The sequence below is a fragment of the Panthera pardus genome, unplaced genomic scaffold (genome assembly GCF_024362965.1).
Source record: "Panthera pardus isolate Hobbes unplaced genomic scaffold, ASM2436296v1 HiC_scaffold_3, whole genome shotgun sequence".
Taxonomy (NCBI): Eukaryota; Metazoa; Chordata; class Mammalia; order Carnivora; family Felidae; genus Panthera; species Panthera pardus.
The window spans coordinates 60,432,166-60,449,173 of record NW_026526876.1 but is presented as its reverse complement, the minus strand read 5'-3'; the positions used below and the strand labels follow the sequence as shown (position 1 = coordinate 60,449,173).

Sequence of the window (17,008 nt, the reverse complement as noted above, 5' to 3'; positions counted from 1 at the left end):
TTTTCCACGTGGCTAGCCAGCTGCACCATATGTATTAGCTAAGTCTCCTAGACGTCTTGAACGCTAGCCAGAGGAGAAAAGGAGCCAAAAGAGGAATGGTAAAAGATTCTGCGTGACCCGGCGCACCCGCACGCCCCTTTGGGGAGAAAAGCGCTCCTAGGCCAGCCGGCTTCCTGACCTGCGACCCGGGAAACCGGCGGAACGCAGGTGTGCGAGGGCTGGGAGCCGCACGAGCCCGGCCTCGCAGGACTGTACGGCAGCGGGGGAGTGGTTTGGCGGGAACACAGGGCCGCTCGGAGGCCGCCGCCGCCGCCGCGATGCTCCCCTCCTTGCAAGAGTCTCTGGATGGGGATGAAAAGGAGCTAGAGAGCAGCGAGGAGGGAGGCCCCGCCGAGGAGCGAAGACCCGAGCCACCTCCCAGCAGCCACTACTGCCTCTACAGCTACCGCGGAAGCAGGTGCAGCGCCCGGATCGTCCCTATGGCCCCGCCTCGGCCCCGCATCTCGACCCCGCATCCCGTCCCTGGCGGCTCGAAAAGCCTTCTTCCCCTCGGCTAGCTAGACTGTCTGGCCCTAAGCTCGCTTCACGCCGTTCTTCCTGGCCACCGTCCTGGGCTGTCGTGCCCCTCCTAAGCCTCTGCTCCCCAACTGTCCCTGTCGTCTTTTCAGCCCTTTCCTGTCGCTCCTGCCCTTTGGCGCAGTGCTTCGCACGCTCTATAACGTCAATTTCTACCCCTGTCCTTCCTGTTACTATCGCCTGTTTTCTTCCATTAACCCCACACTTCCCCCCCCCCCCCCCCCCATTATCCTCTGCCCTCGCTGCCTCTATTTCCTCTGTTGGGGCAGACATCCCTGGGGCTCTCTGGGCCCTGTAAAGTCTGGTTTTTAGAAGAAATTTCTTGACTTTTGTGGATATCTAATTTAACCTTTCCTCCAGCCCTTAACGGCCTGGAGAGAGAAGGGACTCTTGTCAGCACTGTTTCATGGGTTTTCCCTGCCATGAGGATAGGCAATGGAGGATCCATGCACTTCCACCTTGCAGCATTTTAGCTGACTGTTCACCCCCACCCTGCTTGCAGGGGTAGGGGCCATACTCCGCTTGAGTTATAGCCCATAATTGATAGCTGTATTGCTTTTGCCATATGCAGGTTGGCACAGCAGCGAGGGGACAGTGACGATGGAAGCCCAAGTGGCACAAATGCAGGAACTCCCTCTGGTGATGATTTCAGGTAAAAACATCTTGGCCATAACCCGTGCGTGTGCAGTTATCTTCTGTGCATCTCTCTGTCCTCTAGATATCAGTGGGTACCCTATTTCCGTTCGGCTTTCCCCAAGTCAAACCATCAAGCCCACCTATCCCCTAGGAACCTCATCTGGATTTCCTCATTAGTTCATTCATTCAAGGCTGGGCAGATCGAAATACTGGTGGTGCCCCTGCTGATTAGCCAGAGGCAATGAATCTTAGTTCTTGATTGGAAACTGCATTAAAGATTCAATATCATATGGGTATAAAGAGATTTAAAATCCTCCCTTCCCCCTCCCCTCCTTTCAATACCTTTTCAGAGCTTCTCTGCTATGCCCTAGAATATAAACTCCAGGAGATTGTTGTCTCTCTGGTTCACTGGTATCCCCCTACCTGGCACCTAGGTAGGTACTAGGGTAGACGTTTGGTTTTTAGGTTTATTTATTCTGAGAGAGATAAGAGAAAGTGTGAACGGGGGAGGGGCAGAGAGACAGACAGACAGAAAGAGAAAGAGAGCCCCAAGCAGGCTCTACACTGTCAGCACAGAGCTTGACGCAGGGCTCAGTCCCGCGAACCATGAGATCATGACCTGGGCCCAAACCAAGAGTCAGACACTCAACTGACTAAGCCTCCCAGGAACCCTTAGGGTAGACATTTAATACCTATTTAATAAATGAATGGATGAATTAATGAACCTTAACACTTGATGCAAAGTAGGGTATACTACAAAAATATGTTCACGGACTGGATGATGGATGGTTTAAGGAATTTTTCAGGTGTTGCAATAGTATTGTATTGTGAAAAGTAGGTAAGGTGAGCGGAGGGGATTCCAGTGGAGTCATAATACTAGAGAGAATGAGCTGGCAAGGTAGGATTATTTTAAGTGTTTGATGATGTAGATCCTACTTGGTGACATACACTCCTAGAAGGCTCACCAACAGGAAACATAAGAAGCTTTTTCAAGTCCTTAAAGAGATTGGGGCTTTTGGTAATATTCTGCCTTACGGGGTGTGCGTGCATTAGTCCACTGGTAAGGGATGTGTGTCTTTTATTTATTTGTCAAGCCTCTCCTTGGTGGACACTAATCTGCCATCTGAAGCGGAGCCAGACCTGCGCAGTTTCATTGCTAAGCGTCTTTCTAAGGGAGCAGTGTTTGAAGGGCTGGGTAATGTTGCATCTGTGGAGCTGAGGTAAGTGTAAAATGTGCTGTGTCCTGAATTTTCCTTTCTGGGCTAAATATGAGAAGTGATGAGAAATTCCAAACGATCAGCTCTTACTAGATTTGCAAAGTGCATCTTTGTTCCCTGGCGGCCTGAGCACTGGGTCTCTCTCACACACACACACACATTTGTAGAATGGAATTACTTGAATGGCAGACTCTGCCTCCTAAGTGCACTTGTTTAGTCTTGCACTTGGAAGAGGAGAGTTAATTACCAAAACGAAAGGTGTACACTTGACAGTCTGTAAAGTGCTTTCACAAACTTCGATGCCATTCTCTCTACAAAGGGGTCAAAGAGCAGAGAAGCAAATATAGTCAAAGACACTAAGATCACAAGGCTGGTCATGTTGATGGAGTTCAGGTGTAAAAACATAGGTGTCCTCCGTTGAATTCCAGCCATCTTTCCATTACATCCCTTGACTGTAGTTCACTTCAGAATATGATTTTAGCATCGAGTCCCCTCAGAGGACAGCCACAGGCCAAAGATAAAGCCACAGGATAAACATGTTGTATCTGCCTGGAGCGTCAGGGTTTAGGGGAGAGAGAGAACGTGGTTATATTTATGTAAATGTGGATATACCAAGAATGACAAGAGAATTTGTATGTGTTTTTCACGTAAGAGAGGAGAATTCAAAGGAGTTCTGTTAGGTGCTGCTTTCGCTAAAGCCCATGATGGCGCATGTTAATTTTCTTCTGCTATTACAAGTAAACCAAGGAAAAGTCTAGGAAGTTCCGACCCTGTTTGCAATCTAACAGTATTGCCAGATCCAGATGATCAGGGTTCAGAGCAGTCTGTAAAATTAGGTGCATGAGTTAGCAAAATACTACATTTTACTGGTTTTTCTTTTCCAGGATTCCAGATTACCGGGTCGGTTGTTATTACTGTCTTTTCCAGCAAGAAAAGCTGCTTCCTGAAACAGCAACAGTGGACTCTGAACGTAACGCTTCAGAGTATGTGGTCTGTTTTTTAGGAGGGTCTGAAAAAGGACTTGAGCTATATCCTTTCTTTTGTCTTTGATGGTATCAGGAAGAAAAAACATGGGAAGCCAGGTGGAGGAGTATTACTACCAACCTCCAAAGAGCTTTTCTACCCCTTAAGTGTTTGCTTCATTTCATACCTTCATACGACCACTTTGTCTTTGAATTTACAGTTTTCATTGAGAGATTTTATATTTCCCATTGAGAGATAAAAACAGTCTTGATCCTTTATTGCTTCCTTAAGAACGTACTTTCAGGCTTGAATTGGACAAGTACATTCAAGGCCTGAAAAATAACATGAACTGTGAGGTAAGATGATTGTTTTAACTATTCAGCTTGAGATGATTAACATACTATAACTGCTGTACTTATGAAACCAAACAGGTGGATACAAAGACACACAGATTCTAAAAATGTACTGCTTTATGGGCTAGAAGGGTATTTGTTAAGAGAAGCAGGGAACCTAGTCCTGTAAGTGCTCTAAGTTTCACAAGACTGCTTCTAATATTTTGTATCCATGAAAGATATGCTCTATTAAATTCATTGTATATGGTTAACTTGCCAAGAAGGAAGAGTATGCTCTTTTCCTGGTTTCTAGGCCCCTAAGATTTATATTCTAGTCAGAACTAATGCCCATGAAGAAGCCTCTGGCACCAAAGACATGCTATATAGTGGTCTGACTGCCCTTGAACTCAACATCAAAGATTTTTAGAAAAATTCCATTTTTCATTAATCGATCTTTTGTGAATTAGACACATCTGTATTAATTTATCCATACCTTTAAAAAACTACACACCACTTGTGGCAGTTGCTAAAGTCGTTAAGAATTACGACTTTACTACCCATTACACGTGGTAACAATTCCTTTTACTTGTCATGAGCTTACAAGTTCCTGCAGGAAGGAGAGCATAGGAGTGAGCCAGAGCAATGAGTCCGGGGCAAGCTGCTCTCCCAGAGTGGAGCTCTTCTGCTAGTCCCCAGTGAGCAGCACAGCCCAGAAAACCAGATATGCTCAGCCCAGATATGCACAGCCCAGAAAACCAGATATGCAGCATGTCTGACAGCTGGAGTGCTTTGATGAGCTAACTTGTGTGTCCTTCTCTGATCCCGTTCGCATGTGAATGAGCTGTCTCATTCCTTCAGCCTTTCAGCAGGTGCTTTATAAGCTCACACATGGATGTTTCAGGCACTCCCAGGTGCTGAAGAGACAAGAATTATTAAGAGAGTATCTCCTGGGGGGCCTGGCTGACTCAGCTGGTAGAGCATGACTCTTATCTCAGGGCTGTGAATTTCATCTCTCCTTTGGTGTAGAGATTACTGAAAAATAAAATCTTAAAAGAAGAAAATCTCCAGAGTGCACACGGTATGCTGGGGGGAGTGGGGGAGATGGACAAGTAAGTGCCCAACATTTCCCAGTGACAACATAGCATGGAACCCTATTGATTTGGTCTCTTTGTTTTATGTAATGCATTTCTAAGTGTGTGTGTTTTTTTGGTTTGGTTTTGTTTTTAAAATAGGTTTCACACCAAACATGGGGCTTGAACTCACAACCCTGAGATCAAGAGTCCCATCCCATGCTCTACCAACTGAACCAGCCAGGTGCTCCTTAAGAAATTCAGTACAGAATTAATCCCCACTGTGCTCAGCAAGCCTAGGAAAATTATATCACAATTCCTTTTTTTGAGTTGGTCGTGTTAGCTTGAAAAAAGGAAGTGTCTATCCCCAGTTCTTTACACTGTAAAGAGTATCATGAATTGGGGCACCTGGGTGGCTTAGTCAGTTGATGGTCTGACTCCTGATTTCATCTCAGGTCATGATCCCAGCGTAGTGGGATCCAGACCTGCATCGGGCTCTGTGCTGAGCATGGAGCCTGCTGGGGATTCTCTCTCTCTCTCCCCCTCTGCCTTTCTTCCCTTTGTGTGTGTGCTCCCTCTCTCTCTCAACAAATAGATAACTACATATCATGAAGAAAATGTTAAGTCCACTAAAGTGAAGGCTTATATTAAACCAAATAACATTCTTTCCTAATCTAGGAAAGGGGCCTGGAGAACCATATAAAATCCTACTTGAGCAGCTGGTTTGAGGATGTTGTATGCCCAATCCAAAGGGTGGTTCTTCTCTTTCAGGAGAAGCTTACCTTTCTGCTACATGCCGTGAGTATTGCCCAAACAAAAGCATTTCTTTAATTGAGAGTCACGTTGACAGAGTCTGGATTATTTAAAGACATACTCACTGTCTCTGAACATTACTTTTTCCCTCCTGAATATTCAAACTATGCTTGCAATCGGGATAGACCACTTTGTTTACTGAGATCTAGAAAGTTCTATTCCTAAGGTAGAATCACAAATACTAAATCTTCCTAATAGGATAAACATTTTTAAATAATACTTTTTGAAGTGATCTGGGAGAGGTATAATTTCCAAAACAATTTGAAAAGGAAAATAAAAATCCAAAGTGATTTTAACCATGTAAAAATGTCCAAATAGGGGCGCCTGGCTGGCTCAGTCAGTAAAACATACAACCCTTAATCTTGGGGATGTAAATTCTAGCCCCACATTGGGGATAGAGTTTACTTAAAAAAAAAAAGATGCCAGATGAAAAATGAAAAATGCATTAACATATCCAGGCAATGGGGAAGGCTAGAGTATATGGCCAGGCTTTTATGTAAATATGTGGTGGGTAAATTCAGTGGAGACTGGATGGTCCATGAGACCAGGGTGGTAAAGCACGTTTTAGACTGCCCACTGACGCCTCTAAACAAGGCTCTGGGGAGTTCTGGGCTAGTGCCCATCAAGCACCGTCTAGTACAGTGGTTATTGGGGAAGCTGAAGTTTAGTCTCAAGTAGCTGCTCAATAAGGAAAACTGATACATTTATCAACTAGGCTTTATTTTTCTCTTGTAGGCTCTCAGTTATACCCCTGTTGAAGTTAAAGAATCAGATGAAAAAACAAAGAGAGACATTAACAGGTAAAGAACAGTTTTGCAAGGAGGGAACTTTTTCCACAACAAGCCTGATATACATCTTTAACTCCCCACCCCCACCCCCACCCCAGAATGAATTTGCTTTCTCCCTCCTATCCTGTAATACTGTGTGTGGAAAAGAACTTGTGTGTACGGCAGGTTTCTGAGCGTAGCCAGTCTTCAAGGCCTCATCCACGAAGGCACCATGACGTCTTTGTGCATGGCCATGACAGAGGAGCCGCGTAAATCTGTGGTCATCGATTGTAGTAGCTCCCAGCCCCAGTTCTACAATGCAGGTGAGCACAACTTCTGAGGCAGCCTTCCTGGCACCCTTGGGAGCCTCTGTTTTTGCACCGAAAACACATGATACAAATTTATCCGTCCTGCCTTGTGCAGTTGTACATGTTTATCTCAAACTCACCAAAAACAATAGCAATCCTAGAACCAGGATTGCTGGTTAGAATAGAATCCATGGAAATCCTGCCATGCCAGGCAATTCCCCTCCTGTGTATATAGAGAAATTCACGTATGTGTGCATAAGGAAACAAGTACAAAAATGTTCATAAAGGCGTCGTTTGGAATAGCAAAGACTGGAAGCAAATGTTTATCAACAGGAAGATTGAAAAACTTATATTTGTACAGTGGAGTTCTACATAGCAGCAAAAATGCATGAACTAGAGCTGTGTGCCTTGGTATAGCTCAGCATACTATTTAGTGGATCAGCTATTAAAGAAAAATACATAACATTTTAACGTATGCAAAGTAGTACTATCTAGGGCTTAGAGATAAAAAGAAGTAGGTGGCAAAAGTTCTCTGCCCCTTTCCCGCTTATGCTCATGCTCTCTCAAAAATAAAAAAAATATTTAAAAATAAATAAGTGGGAATAATAATCCTTTCTGATGGGAAAGGAGGGGAGTGTGGGAAGAGGCACACAGGGCTCCAGCCAGTTGTTTTTTGTTTTGTTTTGTTTTTTAATATTTATTTTTGAGAGAGAGACAGAGTGTGAGTAGGGGAGGGGCAGAGAGAGAGGCAGGCACAGAATCTGAAGCAGGTTCCAGGCGCTGAGCTGTCAGCCCAGAGCCCGACGTGGGGCTTGAACTTGGGAATGACGAGATCATGACCTACACTGAAGTTGGATGCTTAACTGACTGAGCCACCCAGGCGCCCCGCCAGTTGGTATTTCTTAGCCAGGTGTTGAGTAAATTATTTTTTTAGACTGTTACAGAAGTCTTAAATAATTCACTATATGTGTTTTTATCAAGAAAGAAAATCCCGACGTACACACATATTGAATCATCATGTTGTACACTTGAAACTAATATATGTCATTTACACCTGTTAATAAATAAATGGAACAAATGTCTTATGCTTTGTAGGATTTCATTTTTATTCGTTTAATTTTTCTAAAATACCTTATAGGAAGCAACCGGTTTTGTGAGGATTGGATGCAGGCTTTTTTGAATGGCGCTGAAGGAGGTAACCCTTTTCTTTTTCGACAAGTACTGGAGAACTTTAAACTAAAGGTAATTAATTGGCTATGTGCCAAATGCCACATATAATTTTTGTCTGAATTTTCATTAGTACCAGTGAGAGAGTAACAGATCTGCTTTACGGCTGTGATGTCTGTTAAACAGGACGTTCTCAAAACCAGAATCTCCAGAAGCCATTTACTTTATATTTTTCAGGAGCTTCTGCATTTATATCCTTGCATTTCCAGTTAATTGGGTTGAATGCTTGCTTGCATCTCAGGCACATCAGTCTTCTAATTTGTGATGTATCTTAGTTGGGAACTGTGCGTGCACGCGTGTGCGCGCACACACACACACACACACACACACACACCACACCCATGCACACACACCCCAGTTCGGTGCCTAAGGGTTCAGAATTCTGATGGGGAGGAATGTTGTTACTTTATTTAGTTGATTTTAAAAGTATTTTTTAAAAGTATTTTTATAAAGTAATTTCATAAGAAATTTTGTTCTCCCATGGGCAGAGCATATTAGCAGTAAGAATGATAGAAATATTTAAAATAAAAAACATCTCAGCAATGTAAGTTGAGTTCTCAGCTGGATAGGAGATATTTTTCAGGCTTCATTATTATCTCACTAAGCACATATTTAACTGGGAAATCTTTTTCTAGGCCATACAAGACACAAATAATTTGAAGAGATTTATCCGACAGGCAGAAATGAATCATTATGCTTTGTTTAAATGCTACACGTTCCTGAAGAACTGTGGGAGTGGAGATATCCTTCTGAAGATTGTTAAAGTGGAACACGAAGAAATGCCCGAGGCCAAGAACGTGGTGGCCGTCCTCGAGGAATTTATGAAAGAAGCCCTCGCCCAAAGTTTGTGATCACACGTTTTGAGATCATTGTATTGTGAAGTCGTACATTGAAGCCTTGGTGTTTGAAACTGCACTTGTCATAATTGTCATAGGATTGCTACTTAAGATTAGTTGAAACCCACTCTAGATTTTTTTCATTTTGTACTTGTAAAACTTAACTTACTTAGACATAAAAATCCGAGGACCGTCTTCACTGAGTCCTAGACACACGTGTGTCAGAGTCGTGGAATTTTGGTATACCACTGGCCCCATAAATTCTAGACTTCGGGGGGTTGATGCTCAAAAATCTTGAACAGTAATTCTGTGGCTTCTCTGAGAAGTTGGCTGCAGTATTTAGCAATTTTTCCTCCCAGAAAAATTGTAATACTTCTTTCTTCAATGTATTATAGCTTCTTGAAAAAAATGTCCTCCTAGTCCTAGGACAAGATTAGCCCTCCAACACCATTCCAAAGATAGATCTGTGCATCCTGTGGGTGCTTGGATAGATTTTTTGGTCTGATTGATAATGATATAGATGATAAAACCAGCTTTTAAGTCAATACACAAATCATGAGTGTGTAAGAAATTAAATGAGCTTTAAAAATAGACGCACTAGCTTCAAGATAAAACCTTATCTCGGATGGAAAGCTACTGCGGAAGTGGCCTCCATCATTCATTTGTTCACAGGTATTTTGCCAACAGCCTGTACTTTGTCTTTTCTATGAAAATGCTAGTTTTCAGATGTTAAAACAGAAAGTACATAAATTCTACAAGCAAACTGTAACATGAAGGACGCAAACAGATTCTTCATATCACAGTTACTCATTGATTTCAGTTTTTTGTATATTTGTTACAAGCCTCACGTTGTTTTACTCTGAATCAATTGAACGTGCCCTCAGCTGGAGCCATTTATAATTCCCACGGAAGCCAACCGTAGCTACACACATATAATGGCAGTTTGTTCTGCGCAGCTCTTTAATAAATCCATTTGATAATGATTTTTGTTTAGAAGATCAGAAGTCTCATTCTCACTGCCGTCAGGATGCTCAGAGGAACACAAGCCCGTAAAAATCCTCTCCTAAACTCATCTAAATTCACTTAAGTGCTGAGTTTTAACTTTCAGAATGACTGACGATGGCCTTCTGCTTTCTCTTCTACAGAAGTCGAGGAACATGACTCACCAAGCCATTTCTTTTCCTTTAATGAGAAATACAATTCAGGATCTTCATAAAGGCTCTCCTATGGTTTTAAACTTTAATAACTTGGATTGTAGGCAGTATAGGAAAAAAAATTCCAAATAGCATTTTTTATAGCATTACTTACAGAATGACTATGGGAAACAGGCAATTCTGTGGCACTACCCTCGAATCTGACTTTTTCTAATGTACTCTGTTGCTCATTTAGAAATCAATTTTTTTTAATAGACAACATTAGGACCTCAACATTTGGAGTCTAAAAAAAAATATTTTTCATTTTCAAATTCACATATCAACAGCCCATGATGTAAATGGCCTTTAAAAGTAAATGTATTACCTGCTTCAAGCTATTTATGGATATAGTCAAGGTATAACTGTATATTCCTTATGTGTACTTATATGTATATATTTTGTGATGCAGGCTCACTACATTACCCAGTTGTATACCATACAGTCTTATTTTACAAGTCTGTGACGAACTATCACTACTGTAGGCAAGGACAATGGTGACCTGGAACTGGATAGCTGGTTGGCCATGAGAAGAAACTCAGAGAGCTCATGACCAGCAACATGTACTGTACTCAAATTTTAATAAGCTAATGAATTAACTTTTAAAGTTTTTAAACAGGATTTGTCCAGGCCCGGAATACATTTATGTATTACTTGTGTGCTCGACACACAGAGGAAATAATGTTTGTCATGTATCAAAAATGGCCTCGGTTTACCTATAATTAGATTTGTAATAGTAATAAACTGACTTAGCTTCTCACCGACAGAGTCATTTTTATTTAACTATCTCCATTCTCAACGCTGACATTTTTATTCATCCGCAACAAGTTTATGGGGAAATTACACCTGTTACGCTAAGGAACCTGTTGAAGAAAATCACACCACCTGCCGGCATACACCTTTCTGCACCTCGCAGGAGGCATCAGGCAGTGTAAGGGCAGTCTCCATCGCGGTGTTTTACTCATTGTCCAAGGAAATACGGCTGTAGGACCCAATAATGCAGGTCACTTCCCCTCACTCTCACTCATTACTAATGTGACAGAACGCATGTCCTTTACCGGAGGCGCGCGTATACCGGATGCAAGGAAAGCCTGCAGGCATCTAGGAGCTAAGATTCAGTTAGGACCATGTTTTCCTAACCATGCGTCTTCTCAGTAGTGGAGACCCACCCCTGACATCGACGGTCTCTCTACTTGGAGGTCTAGGAGGGCAACCCCAGTTCTACAACTGCTAGCCTTCCCAAATGGGTCACAGACTTCATATTCTGAGCTGGCATCAATGCTAGATCCTGGGGGTCAGGGGTGATTAGGGAGCAGTAATGAACTCATAGCTGTGGATTTTCTTGTAAACCACTTCCAGGAGGGCTGATAAAGAGATCCTATTAAGTGAACACCGAACAAACATTCCAAGGTTCATTACTGTTACTAATGCAATGAGACTGGATCTTTAAACAAACATCCTGACACTTCAGTGTCCTTGAACACCTGATGAACAGCTGAGGGTTGAGAGCATGAACTTTGGAACCATAGTATGAAGCCATCTATGCCATAAAGCACCTGCCAGTCACTAAACTCTAAGCCTTCCCCTCATGTGTAAATATGGGCGTATTTATACTCACTTCACACAAGTAGCTATGCAATTAAATGAAAATAATACATTGAAAATGCCTCATCCAGTGCCCAGCACATACTAAGTAGCCAGTAAATTATCTTCATAATTACCTTATCACTGGTTAATGTCTTACAAAGTTATGGGAAGAATGAGAATCTGGTAGAAGGGAGGAACCAGAAAAGTGAAGGGGGAAGTGATAGGGAGCCAAAGGCAAAGCCATCTAAACAGCTTTTGGCTATTCAGGGAGCTTGTCTGTCAGTGCCTCAGGTATTGGAGCCTGGAACTGATGGGGTACAGGGGGTGCACGGGTGCTCAGACAGGGTCCTGATCTTCCCTCTAGGGAAGTTAGTTATCCACACTTGAAAGAGAAATGAGTTTTTTGACCTTCAGCGTGAGCTGTACTCAAGTTGTTCTAGAATGACTTTTGCAGCATTTAAAAATGTGGTTTGGAGCGGCGGGGGGGGGGGGGGGGGGGCACCTGGGTGGCTCAGTCGGTTCAGTGTCCGACTTCTGCTCAGGTCATGATGTCATGGTTCGTGAGTTCAAGCCCTGCGTCAGGCTCTATGCTGACAGCTCAGAGCCTGGAGCCTGCTTTGGATCCTGTGTCCCCCTCTCTCTATGTCCCTTCCCCACTCATGCTCCGTCTCTCTCTCTCTCTCAAAAATAAAATAAACATTAAAAAATTTTTTTTAATGTTTTTTTTCTTTTAATAACGTACAGGAAACTGATGTGAAAGAACATTATGGGAAACGACTCCCGTGCTGAATTTAACAGAGTAGTTTAATCCCCGAATGAAATTTAACGGTTATGAATTGCAAACCACATACGCTGTCATCGGTTTAGAAAAGCTGGAGTAAACAACTCACTTCCTCAGACTTCATCCATTCAAAGCCCATTTGGTTGTTAAACCTACCAAGCATTGGACCTTCACACTTACACCCTTCTTGTTTTCTCCTTCTGTACATGAACCATGTCCTTTCACCCTGAGAACGTTCCCTATCCCTTCCTCCAGATCAGAATGTTGACTGCCCCTAGAAAGACCTACAGACTAGGCTATTGGGGTAAAGAACGAAGTACCTAGGTATTTCAAAGATTACGACAATAACAGTAGTCAAAACATTAATCTCCCACCGTGTAAGGGTAGAAGGGGAAGACGGGACCCCCACGAGCACAGCTGGCACAAAAGCTCTTGACCTGAAGCTGAGTGAGTTTCCTTATTTGCAGACCACCTCCCCCTTCCACATTGTACACAAAACTGTCTCCCTGCGCATTGTTAGGGCAGGAGAAAACCTAGCTCTCATCAACCATTCAAAAGAGTTCAGCAATTCAAAAACGGTTCCACCAGACTGGAAGCACCAGCAGCAGCACCAAGCGCTGAGTCCCAGCTCTGTCTTGTGCACATCACAGGCCCAGCACCGCTGCTGTCCCCCCACCCCACCTCCCACCTCCAAAGATGAAACAGGGCTCCCACGCCAGCCCTTTATGCCACTTCCTGAATAACCGATGGCTTAAAAAAAAAAAATCTTTAATGGAATCTGTGCTCGAATAATATGTTGCGACAAAAATATACAGAATGTACACAATACAAAAATATTTAGAAACAAACATTGCAGCTTGTGTTTCCTTTTGTTTTCCACTTACTCAAGTCCTTGGGGGTGGAATTCACGGTTTTTAAGGCAGAGGAGTGTCGGTGCTTTCCGGCCAGCCCCAGGAGCAACATGAAGGCAGCCAGGAGATGGCTTCCGCTGCACCTGGGAATCTGCATTATTTGCAAGCGAAATTGAACACTGTGGGGGAAGATCTGGGTTTGTGAGCAATGACTCTCCTAATCCTCTGGGTAGGAACGGTCCTCGTGGAAATGGAGAGTCCTATTAGCTGGCAAAAATGCCTCTTTAGGGAGCTTTTCCTAATTAAAAAAATGAATGATTAATGGTGTCATTAAAGCAAAATTTCTCCTTTGAAGATTTGTTTTCCCTTCCCTAGTTTCTGTGATTCCTCTTCTGTTTAATGAGCGGGCAAATCTATGGCTGCTGTTTGGGGGATCCCCGGCTTTCAATTTCTGTATCCTATGGACGCAAGACCAGCCACCCTCCCCGGCCCCATAGCACACTGCCCTCCAAGCTGGGCCAGGGGCTGTGCTGGATGGGGAAGGAGGGATGATGGGGATGTGCTGCTGGCCGGGCCCTGGGGGTGTGGTGGGGGGGGGGGGGGGGAGGGGAGGGTGAGAAAGCCAGACACCAAAAAGGAAACCTTTCTTACCAGACGATTGTCTCTGGCCCTGGTTTGGAGACCTGGGTTGTGTGGAGTGACTGCGTGGCCCTGCTCGGAGCTGATGGTTGGGCAAGAGTGGAGAGGGGGGTGTTAAGCAGACTGACGAGCTTCGGGGTCACTTTTGGACACTGCTGACAGGGAACAGCTGCGGCTGGCAGCCTAAAGTCAGGTGAGGCTCCCTTCGTGCATCTCAGACACGACAGCAAATGGGATTTCCGCCTCAGACAGTCCTTCTCGGGAGCAAGCTCCCGTCTGGAGACCTGAGGGACCCGGGTGCTTCTCTGAGGGCTTGCTAGAGCCTTCTATTCACAGTCTTCTCGCCCCTGAGAGGGGAAGACCCTCTCCAGGCCACACCCAGAGAAGGCAGGGGTGACTGCTCCCTCCACCCACAACCCAGAGCACCCGGGGTGCCTGCAGAGAAGCCCTGCCTCCCCGCTCCTCCAGTGAGGGACAGCACTGCTCCGGTTGAGGGGCTGTGGGCCATGGCCAGGGCCGCCCTCCCCATCCTCACTCAAGTCCTCTTGGCCCCCAGTCCCAGCGTGGTCTCCTCCTAGGAAGCTGACTACACCCCTTCTCTCTAGAGGGCAGACACAGGCTGTCAGGACACAGACAAGACGCCCGAGGGAGACGCAGCTCCGCCACGAACCTGGGCCCGCGCCAGCTCGGGTGGGCAGTCCTCAGTACCGTGTCAGCCTGAGTGCGGTGTGACCTCGGCAGCCACATGTGGGGACCGGGATGATGTATTTAGCACTGGGCAAAGACGGGGTTGGGGTGGGGGGCGGTTGGCATAGCCTGGGGCTGAATGAAGACCCTGCTCATTCATGTGTGATCACGGAGGACAGGAAGCCACAGTGGCCCAAGATCCCCAACTGCCTGGCCCAGCTGACTTTGGACCAAGCTCCTGCCCCGTCCCTGCGCAGACCCAGTCCCTCTGCTTCCCAGACGGGAGTTCTTCGTCTTTCTGGGTTGTCAGTGGTTGGGAGTTCCGCGAGCAGTATAAAGGGAATCACAGATTTTGTCAAAGGCCTTCTTCCCCTTCCTCTCTGCTCAGGGCCTGCACTCGCTCCTGCCTGGGAGTCATTCCCTGAGCCTCGCTTTCCCACTTGTGCGGCAGAGGAAGGGATGAGCCTGCCAAGTTCCCTCCAGGCTCTGAGTATCTGAGTCTATGGGCTGCCCTCACCTCGGACCCTCATCCGAATCCCCAACAATTCTCTAGAAGCAGTTTTCTGCCTAAATTGGAATTCCTTTGACTGCAGCCTCCTGTCCCCCCTACTCAGATGGACACATGGCTTCAACATTCCTGCCCCGGCCTTACACCCCCACAGCTCCTGCCTTCCTAAGGGAAAGAGAACAGAACCTTTTTACACGTGAAGGTCATTCCAGAGGAAAACAAGAACGGAATTGGGCAAAGGCAAACCACGGCGTCCTGAGGGTCCTTGGGAGGGCCCAAGGGCTCCCTCCGTCGTGGACAAGTCTCCCACTGGTCAGTGGCGCTCAGGGAGATGCCTGGAAAGGATGAGGAACGGGAAGGAAGGGGCTAGCTTTGCTGAAAGTAAGATCCTCGGCAGTCACACCCTCCCACCTCTCAGTGCTTTCTTTCCTTTCACGCAGACCCTCCTGCACACCCACACTCCCCCCACAGCCTTCCTCCGTAGCCTCCAACTCCCCTCACATTCTTTCCGTGGCATCTCCTACCATCACACAGGCGTCCTCATCCACCACACACATACAACGCACACACTCACACACGTCCCCATGAACAAAGGAGAGGCACAATGTAGGGTCAGGAAATGAAGGAAAAGGCTCTAAAAACAAGGCAGGCCATGGGGCGCTGGGGCACTGATGTGAGATGTCAGCATTCTGGAAGACAGGGAGGGAGAAGGCCAAAGTTGGTATGGGGCCTTCCCTAGGGTGGGACTTGGGATGAAGTTTATTCCCTCCTCTTGGGTTTCGCTCACTGGACACCTCCAGGGCAGGAGCGAGGCCTGGACTTACAGCATCTCCCTCCTCCGCCTACCCCAGGCACTAGAGGCCATGCCCCAGTGCCCACCAACAGGGGGGACCCTGGGCTCCTCTAGACTCAAACTAACATGTCCACCACCTGGTCTTCTTCCACTCCAGAGCTCCAAACCTAGTAGCTGCGGAGGGAACATTTCCTGGCCTGCGACTGCACCTCCGGGCTGGGCGGGACAAGAGTCCGCCTGGCTACTCTATCCTCAGGCCTTCCAGACATCTCAGTGTGTGGACGAGGGAGAAGGAAAGCCCAATCTGTGACAAGAGGGGTCCCCTAAACACACAGAACAGGCTCAGCCCAAGGGAAGGGCACCCCAGGCCTTCGCCTTGGCCTGATGTCCTCAGAACAGTGTAGAAAAAAAATGGTAACCACATCCAACTCATCCAGCAGGCGCCTTTCAGAAAAGAGGCTCCATTGTCCAAACCTGAACGCAAACATCACAGCGGCCGAGCATCTTGTTCTCTACTCCTCAGCGTGGAGGAGCTGGCGCTGAGAACAAGAATGTACATGTTCCTTCCTGCTGTTGCCTCTCCCTCCCCTCCCTGACCTCGGTCCCCCAGCCTCCTAAGGAGGCGGTGGCAGCTTTAAGTCCAGCAGGGTGTAGGCGAAGATGTTCCAGAAGACAGCGAACAGCACGAAGACTGTGTACATGGCCACAAAAATCCACCACAGCGACTGGTCCTGCAGCCTCTGCTCGTAGTTCCTCAGGACCACCACGCCCAGAGTGATGCCCACGGCCACGCCGCCCAAGTGCGCCACAAAGCTGGGGTGAGGGCACGGGGGATAGGCTGATGGGTGGAACCGGAGCCACACAGCCCGCCCAAACTCCATGCTCACTGCAAGGAGGAAGGACAGAGAAGTCACAGGAGGGCCACTGGGCAGGGATTGAGAGAGACGCCTTGCACTCGCTCGCTCACTCCATCCATCCATCCATCCATCCATCCATCCATCCATCCATCCACACACCCAACCCCCTGCCTCAGCCACCCACCCATTAATTCATTCACTACCCATTAGGCTGAGCACTGTCTGTTCTCTGCGCTGGAGACACAGTAGTGAAGACAGACCAACCTCTGTTCTCCCAGGGCTTACAGATCTGGCAATCGACCAGCGTCAATTACAGACATAAGATAATTCCAGTAAGAAAAATTCTATGGGGGAGAAAACAGGTGACTTT

The 17,008-nt window shown here is 46.2% G+C and overlaps 2 protein-coding genes across 6 annotated transcripts in view; one reads left to right on the top strand and one right to left on the bottom strand.

The window, feature by feature from the left end:
- Nucleotides 1–252: 252 nt before the first annotated feature.
- CUNH17orf75 (chromosome unknown C17orf75 homolog) lies at nt 253–10,695 on the top strand. The gene is made up of 10 exons (XM_019423897.2): nt 253–457; nt 1,148–1,228; nt 2,307–2,432; nt 3,314–3,457; nt 3,691–3,748; nt 5,473–5,592; nt 6,343–6,407; nt 6,561–6,697; nt 7,821–7,924; nt 8,545–10,695. Exons 1-10 carry the CDS (start codon nt 318–320, stop codon nt 8,758–8,760), a joined length of 1,191 nt encoding a protein of 396 aa, XP_019279442.1. The 5' UTR covers nt 253–317; the 3' UTR covers nt 8,761–10,695.
- A 1,613-nt stretch (nt 10,696–12,308) lies between these two features.
- RHBDL3 (rhomboid like 3) overlaps nt 12,309–17,008 on the bottom strand; it is a 50,157-nt gene continuing 45,457 nt past the window's right edge. For all 5 annotated transcript variants that reach the window (XM_053892659.1, XM_019423892.2, XM_019423889.2 and 2 more), the window contains one exon: nt 12,309–16,667. In XM_053892659.1, coding sequence (XP_053748634.1) covers nt 16,301–16,667 — 367 coding nt within the window. In that variant the 3' untranslated portion in view covers nt 12,309–16,300. The remainder of the gene's footprint in view (nt 16,668–17,008) is intronic.